Raw genomic sequence first — 13,108 nt, forward strand, 5'->3', positions numbered from 1 at the left:
AAAGGATACCGTGCTCTTTAAATTGTGCAGCTGTATTTGAATAAATACTTTACAACTGGAAGGCAAGCGTAAATTAATTGTTACTTGAATGAAAAACTTACTTTCTTTTTTCTAAAAGGTGTAATTCTTCGTTTGACTTAAAGGATTACTTTCTCTAAATCATGTGTCAGGCATTGCAGTAACTCATCTCTAAGCCTAGTATGGCCAAGTAGGATGAACACACATTTTACATGTATTGCCATATTTTTAAATAGCATTTGTCATCTTGTCTTCATTGCTCTGAATCGAAAGCCTGGAAAGAGCTGCATTTGGACTGGAATGGCCAAACATTCACTGGAGAAGTTTGTGGATGGTGGGTAGAAAGGGAGAAGAAAATCCCTTAATGTGACTTCATACTTCGGCATTTACAGATGGTGAATGAAGAGTATGAAAGGTCTATCACTGTGCTATCCCCACAGAAAACCTCAGATCATCAGTGTTTTCATCAGGTGGTTGTCTTTCAAGTTGTTTTAGTGAGGGCTATGTGACATTTATCTTTGTAGAATACCGTGACCCCAGCAAGAGCCCATGCCCAGAGAGCCCAGGCAAGAAAATGCTGCTGACTGACATTGAGGCACATCAAAAAGGAAAAGTATTTTGGGCTTTGCTTATGAAGTGGAAGCCAGACCATGCTCATATTGCAACGCTGATATCCCTTCAGTTCAGGGACCCCCATGACCATGGGGTGGACTTTAACCACTGTGCATTTGCTGTTCATAACTGGTGTCACTGGTAGAGGTGTATGGTGGGTTTGGTGGAGTGGCTCTAGCACCCTGCAGAAGGGGCTTTTCTATTGGCATATGCTGAAAGTGGCCCAGTGTGGCTCGGATCTCTTCTTACCTGAGTCATGGCTGGGGAACATGGGAGAAAGGTGATGCTGTTGCTTTGCAAGACCCTGTGAGCCCAACTGCCTTTTAATGACTTGGTGGGATGCAGGGGAGCTGTGGCTTTTCCTGTGTGGGGGCTGTACTGGGACCCCCTCGTTGTCCAGCTCTGTGGGGTCTCCAAAGGCGTCTTTATGCCATGTTAGTCCTTGGAGGCCTGGCTGCTTGGCCCAGGCTGCAGAGAGGGATGCCAGCTGCCTTTTCAAGTTTTTCTGGCATCTCAGGAATGTTCATCCCTTGCTGAAGCTACATTTCAAAGTCTTTAACCCTTGGTTTGGCCGCATCCCACGTGCCTGAATGTGTGCCAGCCCATGCCACTTTCTGACAAGGGGGAGCTGATATCCACCTCTCACTCAAGGTCTTGGCTTGGCAGCGTGAATGCAGTGTGTCCTAAAGCACCCAAGCCATGCAGGAGCTTGTGTCTGGCTCTTCAGATGTAGCATGTCCCTGTGCATCTGCTGCTTTGTGATTCAGTCCCAATACGTGCAGCTTGCAGAGCCCGCTGCTGTGCTGCTTCAAATTATGTACAATGAGCTAAAGGGTTCATTTGGGGCCTATTATGTCCCCTCATACCTTGCCAGGTGAGAAACAGCAGTCGGTGGCACTCTGCTTTCCCAGTGGGACTGTTTTAAGCAGAGTTCCTTCTGCAAGCACTTTGAGGTTTGCTTCCTTCTCCCCCAGACTTGTCCCTTGGGGAGTGAGGTCTGATGTCTTCATGACTCCGAGGATGCGCAGGGGTCTCCGCCTTCTCCAGAACAAGTCCTGTCTTTGGACATGTTACCTTGACCTGCAGTAGTTGTGTTCCTCCCTCCTATGTGACATTGTGTAGGCTACAGAAATCCTTTCTGGCAGTTGTTGCCTGGATTTCAGAAGGTGTTTCGCCCACTCAAAACCAAGCTATTAAGTTTCTTTGTAAAACGGCTTAGGAGAGAGACTGTAATAATTTAGGCATGCACCAAACTGGGCATGGTTCTGCTCTTACTAAAACCTGTGGGAGATTTATCCTACTAGTTAAATTGGTTAAACCACAGGAGACTTTTCAGCAATGTGTTTTAAAGTTCTGTCAATGTTTTTGAATTAGATTCACAGCAACACCAAAAATGGAAATTTCTTTGGCATCTAAAAAGCCACACGTTTTTATAGATGTTAGTGTTCAGTCGCCAGATGTGTTTGTCAGCCTGGCACAGTAGCATTAGGTGACTCTGTGACAAAAAAAGTAGCAGGTTTGATGGTTCGTTGCTTCCAGTGCCTTATTCCCCTGCAAAAGGTTAAAGTCCACAACTATTTGCAGACCAGAGCCGATGTGTGCTTGCGGCAGCGCTGTCTTCCCACGAGATGGTGCTCTGAGCCCACGGTCCCACCGCTGGCTGAGCTGCAGGAAGCCAGGCTTTGCCTGGCCATGGCTTGCTTCAGTCTGGTGTCCAAACCTGCCTTGCTTTGGCCCCTGTTCTACAAATCACTTAGCTTTCAGCCTAGGACAAACCTCTGACAGCACATTTAAGCGCTTTCCTGAACTGGGAGCTCTTATGTCTCAGGTGTAGCTGTGTTTTGTACCTGCTGGAACAGTGCCTGGTGTATGGGGATTGCACGGTGCAGTGGGGTGCAGCTGGAGTGCTGAGCGTTCGTGGATGGGTAACTCGTGCTCTGAAAAAGCCTCAGAGTGGAAATCAACCTCAGTGTTTTGGAATGATGTGAATGTTTCAGGCTGGGAACAGGTTCCTGCTCCACCAGTGTAAATCTGCAGTAGGCTTTATATCCCTGGATGTCTGACTCTCTCATTGTTAGTTAAGAGTTCAAGTGCAGCCAAACCCACAAAACCTTCTGTGTACCCCAACAGCTCATGTGGATGAATAACCTTGTGCCTATTGCTTTCTCCCACAGCAGAGCGTTCTCCCTGAGCTGGCCCCACCATCCCTCCTATCTCCCTCCCCTCAATTTAATCCCTGCTGATGTCCTGCTTCCTCCACAAAGCCTGTGGGAGATGAGCTGCCTGTCATGGCGAAGGACCGAGTAGTGGGGAGGGGAAGGGGAGCTGGCAGGTGGGGGCAGTCACCGGGGCTGGTGCTGGGAACTGGGTACGGATGCGACATGCAGGAGATGAGGCACAGAAAGGAATACTCATCAAGTTTACCCACGGCACCGGAAAAACAAACATACAGTAAAGCAGACTGATGCTCGGTGTTATCTCCGAAATCTTGCTTTCGTAGGCTGTGCCGGGTTTTGGCAGCGTGTGCTTGGGCTGTCAGCTCTTGGAGATGAGGGCTTGGTTTGTGTTTTTACAGTACCGGGGCCAGTAATTGGGGCTGCAGTGAACACAAACAACCCGCAGCTCAGGAAGGCAGCAGTGTGCTGCTGCCCTGGCTGTGAGCAGTAAATGGTAACAGCCACTTACTGTGGTCCTGAAGCCCAGTTTGAGGTTGGTGCAGGCTGCTTGTCTCACATCCTGAGTGACACAAGCTATTACCCAGGTACCAGGCGCGGGAGTGCTTTCCTCCAAAGCAAAATATGCTGTGATCCCTGTCTTTCCCCCTTCTCCTCACTCTGATAAACTTTGCCATTCCATAGATTTGGCAGTAGGGCATTTACACTGCTTTCTTAGTTGCTGATGAAAAAACTGAGAGCTGGCTTGGCCACCTGCCTCTGCACAGCATCCCTGCAAGCTGCCTGGGGAGGGTGCCCATGGAGGCTGTCTCTGGTCGTCTCAGCCAGCTCTTAATTTGCTTTACGCATGCTTTACTGACATGGTGGTACCCGTGTAAATCAGGATATCGTGTGGTGCAGAGTCCAGCACCGCACCAAAGTCAAGGTATGTTCTGTGTTGAAGCTGTTACTTTGATCCCCAAGGCTGGATCTCATCAAAGACTGAAATCAGGTTTGTTTGACAACACCTATTTTCCATTAGCAATGTTGACAGCATTAATTATATTCTGATGCTTTAATTCTTTATTATTGAAATCACACATCAGTGATAGTCATTATTTTGCAAGGGGTTGATGTTATACTAATCAGCTTGCAGTTAACTGGGTCATCCCACTCATTTTTTTTTGGCTGTGGGCACACTACCACTCTTGTACTGGAATCTCTGTGGTCTGCCAAGATTTATTTTAAACAAACATGAGCAAGCCAGAATTTCTCAGCCAGCTTTTTTAGGACTCTTGGGTGCAAGTTATGTGAAAATATTTATCCCTGTTGTATATTGTTTAACGTCTTCCTTGGTTACTAATGGACTGGAAAGGACTTCATTGTCCTCAAGTGATCAAGTACATCATCTTGCTGCTTTGCAAAGGCAGAGCAGAAATATATACAGGAATCTTCTGCCTTTCCTGTGTCATTATTAACTGTTTTATTCTCTCAATTTTGGAAAGGGCTGGTTCTTATCTTGGGAATACTCTTGTTTGTACTGAACTTGAAAGATCTCCTGTGTTAGCCTGTCACATCGTGGTCTCCTCTGTTCTCACAGATACTTTCCACATTCTCTCATTCCACAGATACAGCCCCCAAATCACAAGGAACGGAGTAAAAGCTCACCCTGGCAACCATGAGGTGAAGATGAAAAGTCCTGAGCCAGTGATCAGCCAGATTATTGACAAGCTGAAACACATCAACCAGGTTTGTTGCAGGCGTGCCAGCAGGGGATGACTCCAGAGTGGGTGGTTTCCAAATCAGTCTGGCCTCCCCCACACTTTCTTCGGGCTCAGCCAGACAACCCTGGGCAGCTCTGTTTTCAGCAGATGGGTGGAGAGCAGGTGCTGCTTCAGCCCGGCTTGGTACCAGGCATGCATGGCAGGTCCTGGTTTAAGCCTGTGGGCAAAACAGGAGCCACAGGGCATGCACAGTGCAGCCCTTTGGGCTCAGCCTGTTCCCAGGCACTGGATGCGTCCTTGTGGTGCACTTCTGGTAGGTGCTCATCCCCAGTACAGTGGGAAGATGGTGCTGCTGTGATATCCACAAGCACGAGGTGCTATGTGGCACGTCTGACATCAGCTCTTGTTGAAATCTTCTTTGCCTTTGCTCATGGCTGGAATGGAGGGTCAGTTGTTAGTTTGCTGCGTGTCCTTGGATGTCTGCTCCTGATCACTGTCAAAGCAAGTTACTGTTTAATGGGGATGTGGCAGAGCTGGATGAGACCCTCTTCGCCAGGCAGGGAGCTTCCTTCCCACGGTCTCAGACCTGGCATCATTGCAAGGACAAGCAGTATCTTGTCTCTACCCATCATGCCAGGCCAGGTTAAGTCTGTGAAGCCCCGCTGCTGCCAAGGGATTAAGTGACACCTCTGCGCTGCGTTCAGTTGGCAATGGCTGTGAGCTGTGTGAGGGAAACTGCCTTTCACACAGTGTGAGTGCTGCAGGGAGAGGGTTTAACCTTCCAGAGCTCTCCTACAGTATTGACTCGAGCCAGCCCTGCCTTTGTCCCCCAGCTGGGCTGGGGTCTGGCTCTGGACTCTGCTCTCTGTCACTGTGTAACTCTCAGAGGGGTTGTTTTCTAGTAGGCTGGCAGCTTGGACCTCTGTACTCTCTGGGAACATACAGCATTGGGGTCTTGCTGGGAAAATACTCAGGTCATAACGCTGTCTTAAACATGGCTGAGCTGCCCTGTCTCCCTCAAGAGAGCTTTTACTGGTGGGGATCTTGTCCAGGTTTGCTCCAGCACGATGCTTTCAGCAGTGGCAGCTTCCCATGGTAAAGCCCAGCTGCACCCCGGCTGGTGGGCTGTGAGGGCTGATCTGCCTGAATTTGCTGGCTTAGCGACTTTTCTGCTAACCTCTGCTTTCCTGCTCCCGCGGGTGCCAGGGGCTGTTGTGATAGCAGCTCCTGGCCGAAGCCCCACAGGGCAGGCACACGTCACCGGCCGCTGGCTGGGAGCACTGGGGCCACTGGGACCCCGAGAGCACCCCAGCAAGTGGAACAGGCGATGGCAGCGCAGCCTGCTCTGCCTTCCTGCACGGAAAAGCTGTGCCATCTGCCCACAGCCTGTAATTATTAAGGGGGGGGGAGAGAGAATAGCATAATCAGCTCCCTATTAAATGGGGTAGAGGGCAGGCTTCAACCTGCAGGTGATAATGATATTTTGCCGTTCACAGTGAGAAAGTCGCACTGAACAAAACATGGTTATTAGCGTACTTGAAACTGCTGACATAAAGTGGTTGTGAAATGCTGGCTGCCAGATTGGGTCAAGTTAGGTCTTCGCTGAACAGTTCAGGCTGCTGAGGAGCTAAGCTTTGTGGAACGAGGGACCCTGGGTAAACATAACTTGGCTGAATGTAGCTGTTTACAGCAGCAGCCTGTCTGTGTCAGCTCCTGCTCTGAGAAGAATAGGGGTAAGTGGGTGAACGTGGTCAGCTCAGTCGTGGTCTTTTACAGCTTTCTCCCTTGTTCGCAGTATCAGACTGGAAAGTTGTAGCATTGCAGGGAGCAGATGAGTTGTTTTGATTTGGATGGCATAAATTGTAAGAGTTTGAAAAAATCAACCCCTCCTGTGAAGTTATGTTTGAGAAAGAGGGGAATTGAGAATAAAATCAGGAGAAAATGTAAAGTGACTTGTGAAAGTTAGTTATGAACCTAGCTATTCACGCTGAGGATCAGTGGTAAGCAGCTTATGTACTGGTAAAATAACTGTGGATGTTACTTAAATTAGGGATTTTGGGTGGCAGAGCTCACCATCACACTTCTTTTCTTGGCCTGCTGAAGTTTTGTGATCTGCTTCACATCTGGAACACATCTTGGATGCTAAAGAGTAGGAAATGTGGAAGGAACAACTCTGGATGAATTACAGTTGTTTTTCAGGTGTTGGTTTCAGATCTGGGAAAGTGTGGGCTCCTAGGCTTGGGAAGGGTGAAAAACTCCGTATCTACCAAACTCACTGGACAGTGGTTTCTGAGGTTTTGCAAACATTCAGTCTTTTTGGAAAAAAAGAATTCATGTAGCGCTCAGAGTTCTAAACTAGTTTCCCATGTGACTACCAGTATATTATTTGTCGAGCACAACTTAATGAAATCCTCCCCATTTTTTTGTGTTGGAGATGCAGGTCAGTTTTCATTCATACTGGTAGACTCAGGAACCGTGCTAGTTGGTGCAATTTTTGTTAGAGTTCCACAGCATTTTCTAGTAGTTTTTTGCCAATGTCTGCAGCTTGCTGGTGCTCTGGCTTCAGTTTACTTCAGGCTACTCATGCTGCTGAAAAATGTGTGTTCTTTCATCAGTACACCAAATTTTCAAGTTTGCTTGAGTTTGGCAAATATGTTGTATGAGGGAGGAAATAATGCTTGCTCAGGAGTTCTTATCTTCTCAAACTGAATCTGTGTAAGCATATGCATATATGAGAAATCCTTTTCAAACTTTTCCAGTTTGAGAATGTTATTCGTGCATTAGTACCAAACGCACAGTGACTAAAAAGAGTACAGAAAACTTAACCCATAGAGAAAGGGAAGTCAAAAAGATTGCCAGATTGTTTTAGCTTGGTCTAAGCATCTTTTATCAAGCTAAGATAAATAAATGAATGAAGCATGGCTGTCTGAGTGGTGTGTTGTCTCAGGTCAGTTCTTTCTGGATGAGTCACAATTGCTGATGCCTACTCATCACATCAGAACTCCAGACCACTTTTTTTTCGTGTGCATGTGTGACTGTGGGTGGTGCTATTTTTTTTTGCATTGGTGGGCGAGATGGTTTGTTATTACTGTATTGGAAGCAAAGATTCCTTTTTCAGTTCTGTTAGATGTGTCTACCAAGTTGTGATTTGAGTTATTTTTGCTCTGTGTCCAGAGGCAGGAATAGCCCGTCCATAAATATTAGCATTGTTATCTCAGCTGGGAGGCCAAGGGTCGCCTTCAGGAAAATGAGTTGGAATTGGTTCCTAACTTTTATTTCCCAGAGTGGATGGGGTCTGTTTCTGGCTAGAAGGGTTTTCACTCATCCCACACATGAAACTATATTGGAAGTGAGAGGTTATTCATCGTCAGCACAAGGTCTTGCTCAGTTTCTTTGTGACTTGATAGCAACCCTAGGCAAAAAGCAGTGTGCAAATGAGTTATTTCCTCTGGTCACTCAAGTTTCCCCTCCCCACGGGGATGGCTGACAGATGGGGATGAGTTCAAGTTTTAACAGATATGTGTGGAGGTGGAAGCCATCGTGCCTCATGTCCCATGTCTTGGATGCTCTGCTCTGTCAGTGACCTCTGACCAAGAAAGTTTTGGGTGAGTGGACCTGGGTGATGCTGATGCAAGCATGCAGCTGGGATGGAGACTGCAGGTACTGGATCAGCCAGTGTGGTGCTCTTGGATCTCCTTTTTCTCTCTCTCTGTCCTCAGCTTGCTTGTGTACTCCCTGTGGTGCTTGCAGGGCTCTGACACCGTTTCTACCCAGATGCTTTCCCCTGTCCTTACTGCACTTACCTGCAAAGCGGCCCAGTGAGCCGCAGCAGTAGCTGTCCCTGTTCTGTGAGTGGGCAGATGAAGTGAGGAGGTGACATCCCATACAAAGTCTGTGACAAAATAGCATTCTTAAAAATTAAGCTTGGGCCCACTTCTGATTCCTTTCTATAGTTAGATAATTCCTATTGTTTATCATAGGACTATCTCGAAGGGGAAGAGCACAGTTTTCAAAGAGGAGGGGAAAAAATCCACTAAAAATGAAGAATAAAATCCATAAAAGGAAAATTAAGTGGGGGAGATGGGCCTTTACAAGATTGAAGGGTCTGGAAACATATTGTACATTTCCAGACACTGGAGTTAAGGGCTCATTTAGAATATTTCAGATATACTGGAGTTTGACAGTTCTTTGGTTTCCACATCAAACAATCTGTAATTTATTGCCCTTTATAGGGGCTGTGTTTTTATCATATTGCATATTCTCTAGCCAGAAATCCAACTACCATATAAGCTCTTGGAAAAAAAAATATTAAAAAACACCAACCCTTTGGGGATTGGAGTCCAGGCTATATGCTTTCACAGACCCTGAGAAACCAACTTTGATTTATTTCCTTGGAAATAGGGGGAACACACAATTTCTTGGAGTATTATGGCTGATCCACAGGGTAGGATCTTGCTGCCTTTCTTCATGCGCTCAGTGTAAAGACCCAGCCCTGCAGCGAGATCCGTGTGAACGGGCCCTGCGCTGCTCTTCGTGGGGTTTACGGGAGGATGAGAACAAAATTTTGAAGTTTTATGAGGCAGTAAAACACGGAGCTCTAGACGGAATTAAAAAAAAAAAAAAGTAGGCAAAGAAGGGTGAATGACTGAAGACAAAATATACTTAGTTTGCAAAAGCATGTGCCGGGGGTTAAATAGCTATGTTTGAAGCTGGCTTGATCAAGCAATATATCCAATATTTGTTTGTAGGTTTAATGGCCTGTTTCTCGGAGGCCTTGCTGCTGGGAGAGGGCACAGTGGAGGTCACCCAGAAGTTAATTTGGAAAGAGGCCAAAAGGCCACAACTTGATTGAATCAAATGTAAACAAAATAGGCCTGGGAACAGCGCGATGCCCAAACGCGTCTCAGGCCTCTCGCTCAAAATACAGAGTGTGTCCGAGCACTGGGGACCGGTGATGGGGGGCCACTCTCGGGCAGCAGAGGGGTCGGATCTGGTCCCTGCATGGGGAAACCTGTGACTGGTATGGAGATGGCTGTCCTTGTGGGGTGCCCCAAGAGCTGGCGTGTGGAGGTGGCTCACCCTGGTGGGTGCTTCCAAGGAAATTGTCAGGTCCCGGGAAAAGTCTTGCCAGGTGCTGTCCCAGCCGGCTCAAAGTGGGGAAAACTATTAAGTCTATAGTGGGAGACCCTGGGAGCTGAGGACTTTTCAGGAATATAGTTCCCCTTCAGAAAAAAATCTGTGGCTTTGACAGATTCGGTGGAATCATGTCTCTCTGTGGCCTGTTAGGCTTTGTGAGGTTTATTATTCCCATCGTAGTTTAATTCCCTAGCTAGATAAAGCAGCACAATAATTAGAAAAATGCACAAACTACTAGATTGTTAAATGAAGTGATACATAATGCTTGTCACTCGCAAATACAATATTTAAGTTGCACCAAAACGAGTCACTGTTGGCTGATTTTCCACTTTCAAATTTAGTAAGTTAACACTACAGTATCTGAAGCACTGTATATGTGTAATATAATTTATCAAGTCCTCAAAAGAAAAGTTAATAAACACAATAATTGGACACGCCTTTTGTTCAACATTATTAAACAGTTTGTAACAATTAAAATATTAAAACCACATGTTGTTGAAAGCAACCAGACATTGCAATTATTTCTTACTAAGGCTATTAAATAAAATGACAGAAGATTTTTATTTTAATGATAAATGCATTTTGGAATGGATCACTTAATTCCTCTTTTACTGCACAAAATAATCTATAGCTCCACCAAGTCTAGGCCTGGTATTTAAAGAGTAACGACGTTGTCCTTTTGAGCTGTGCCTCAGCTCTTGTTAACACACCACTGTAAATGCTCTCTTGCAGCCTCCAACTCCATATGGAAGTGGCAATTACAGGATTTTGCCAGGCCAGTTAAATCAGGGGAAGTGTGACCCTCTCTAACTAGAACATAATTAAATTTTAATGTATTTTATTGTTTGGAAGGTTTTTAAATCCAAAAACATTCTTTCCCTCCTTCTTGCTTTCAGCATGAAGCACCGCTTGCCTGCGCCAGCTATCGTGCGTCAGGGCTGTATCTGCAAACATCCCTGCTTTATCGGGTTTGTTGTGGGAACGCTGTACCCGTAGGTCACCCTAAATGGGTTTTCTTTAACAGCCCGAGATTAATTGAAGTCGGTGTTTGTGCGTGTGTTTTTAAACAGACGGTAACTGGCTAACTTGTAATCTGGGCTCTGTCTGCTGAAGTTTCTTGCTGGTTTTACATATGGTCTTGCACGACATGGAGGAGCGTAACGGGTGCACTGTTAAGCCCCATGCTTTTACTGCTTGCGGCAGTTAAATTTGCTGTGGAATGTGAGGTATTTCCCATTTTAAGTAAGGAAAGGGTGGTAAATAGTCACATTTCTGGCTGTGCTCAGTGATGCTAGAACCTGGCTGTGCTTGAGGACCTGAGCATCTCCCGAGTGCTGAAGTTAAGACTGCTGTCTGTTACTGACCTGTTGCTTTTATTGAAGGCGGTAGCAAAACTGTCAGCATCCTAGAAGCCCCATATTGTCCATTTCTTGGAGAAAATAATTCACTGTAAGATTTTCCTCAGAGCACCCAAGTCCTTTGGTCCATCCCCACATGTACTTCTTTTTCTTACTTCTATGTAGTGGGACTACAGAGCTGTCATTTTTCAAGACAGGACTCACTCTGTTTCCTTGCGGACTTCCATTTCACCTTCCCCAGCAATGAATTTCAGGAACATGCAGGAAAGGCACTTGTAAAGCCCCGTGTCTCCTGCATTTGTGTGGAAAAAAGAAAGCCTCACCTGTACTTCCTTTTTACTAATGCCCCTTTCCTATCTAGTAGTTACGTTGCTCACCAGTGGTGTTTCGCCTCTTATCTGGCATCAGAATGGTTCTTTAACTTGGTTGTGACTGTAGGAGCAGCAAAGTTTTCCTGTGCAGCAAGGAAATCCAGCCTGCAATCCAGCAAGACCGGGAAGCGGGGGTGGCTGAGCTTGGATGGCTTGGTGTTATGGATGGCTTCCGCATCATTTTGTTTGACATTCAGAGCATTTAGGTAACATAAATAGCATTTTATTGCTCACCTTCCCTGAAATTCCCTCGTTGCTGCAGTCCTGTGTAAGAAAAGGGATTCAACTTTGCCCCTGTGGCTTCAGCTCCAGGGGGGATCATGCGGAGAGGCAGGTGCCTCAGGTGTGTCCTCCAAACAATGTGATGGAAATCAGCTGGGAAGAAAAACACCTTTAAAAGGGACTAATTTTCCTTTGTGTCCAAAACAAGCAGCTGATGCACAGCGGCACTTTAAAACAAACACCAGATATCCTGTACCAGCACTGGAGTTTATCCTGTTGTGGAGGAAACAAACCTGGAGGAATCCTTGTGTAGCAAAACAAGTGGATCCGTTGATACCAAATGAACAGTTAATTACAGTTATTCTGGGCCTCGCTGATCGTCTCAAATATCACCTTGTGCTGTGACTCAGCCTGGTAATGTGATCAGTAGAAGATGGCCAAGGTGGGTGTCCTCTCCAGTGGTCCCTGGCTGCCCATGCATGCCCATGGGGCAGCAGCACCAGGTCTGGTGCTGCCTGAGGGCTTCTCAAAGCAGGGGTTGCTCCCTCCCCGTAGAAGTGATGGCCCTCGGTCCTTGGCTTTTGCCAACAGAGGCACTTTGTCTGCTGAGGAGTCTGGGGGCCAAGTTTTCAGCAGGGGACTGGGAAAACTTTCCCCAGCTCCTTTTCTTTGAAATGTAATTACAGTAGCAAAGCACACAGCCCTCTCTGGAGTTGGTGAGATGACTGGTAGGTCTCTCATTTTTGCATTTCTCTCTAGAGTTTGATTTAATGTCAAGGTTTTTAAAATGTGGTCCAGACAGAGGATTGGGATTGTGGGAGCTAATCTTCATCTTCCAGAGCAGGCCTGGAAGGTAACCTATGGTCATCTTGGCCGCAGAACAAACCTGATTGCTTTGTTCTTTAGAAAAAGGCCCGCTAACAGTAATGTTACTTTTGATTCCAGCTTGTGGTGTGTAACCACATAGCAGCCGTGTTCTCGGGGGAGGGAGGAAAAAGCAATGAAGTCAGATTTGCCTTGGGCAGGTTGGGCCAGCTCCATCTCGAGGTCCTGCCGGCCGCTCTCTTCCTGCAGGCTTCAGGAGGCTGTGCTGGGAGCTGCACTTTGGCATGCACGAGGTGTTTGTGAGCTGTGCCACCTGCAACAGCCCTGCTCGGACCTAGAGCTGTACCTGTACACCATGATTCAGGGAACAGGAGATGCTCCTGGGACCTCTCCCACTGCTCTGTCCCACCTTGGAGGTAGCTGCCAGCATAGACTGCTGCAGCCCCGTGAGCTTTCAGCCAAGCCATGCTGCAGTCAGAAAGTGAAAGAAGTTCTGTATGGTTTTGGTAATGAATGATTTGTAATCTTGCTCCTTTTGTTACACCTGCTGACAAAGCAGCTGTTTGTAATTAGGCAGGTCTCTGCTCTGGCAAACCCTTTCCTTTGTCAATAAGGCTGCTTTAACCTGCGTGTGTTGGTGCATGTGTAAATAGCCAGCATGGCTCAGGAAGACTTTGTCAGTTAATGCT

The 13,108-nt window shown here is 46.7% G+C and overlaps 1 protein-coding gene across 2 annotated transcripts in view; it reads left to right on the plus strand.

Annotated features, from left to right (window-relative positions):
• The window catches only part of GPC3 (glypican 3), a 145,979-nt gene that overhangs the window by 95,170 nt on the left and 37,701 nt on the right, over positions 1 to 13,108 (plus strand). For both annotated transcript variants that reach the window (XM_084535133.1, XM_084535134.1), the window contains exon 6: positions 4,412 to 4,532. In XM_084535133.1, the coding sequence (XP_084391259.1) occupies positions 4,412 to 4,532 (121 nt within the window). The remainder of the gene's footprint in view (positions 1 to 4,411; positions 4,533 to 13,108) is intronic.

The sequence above is a fragment of the Aythya ferina genome (genome assembly GCF_964211825.1).
Source record: "Aythya ferina genome assembly, chromosome: 13".
Taxonomy (NCBI): Eukaryota; Metazoa; Chordata; class Aves; order Anseriformes; family Anatidae; genus Aythya; species Aythya ferina.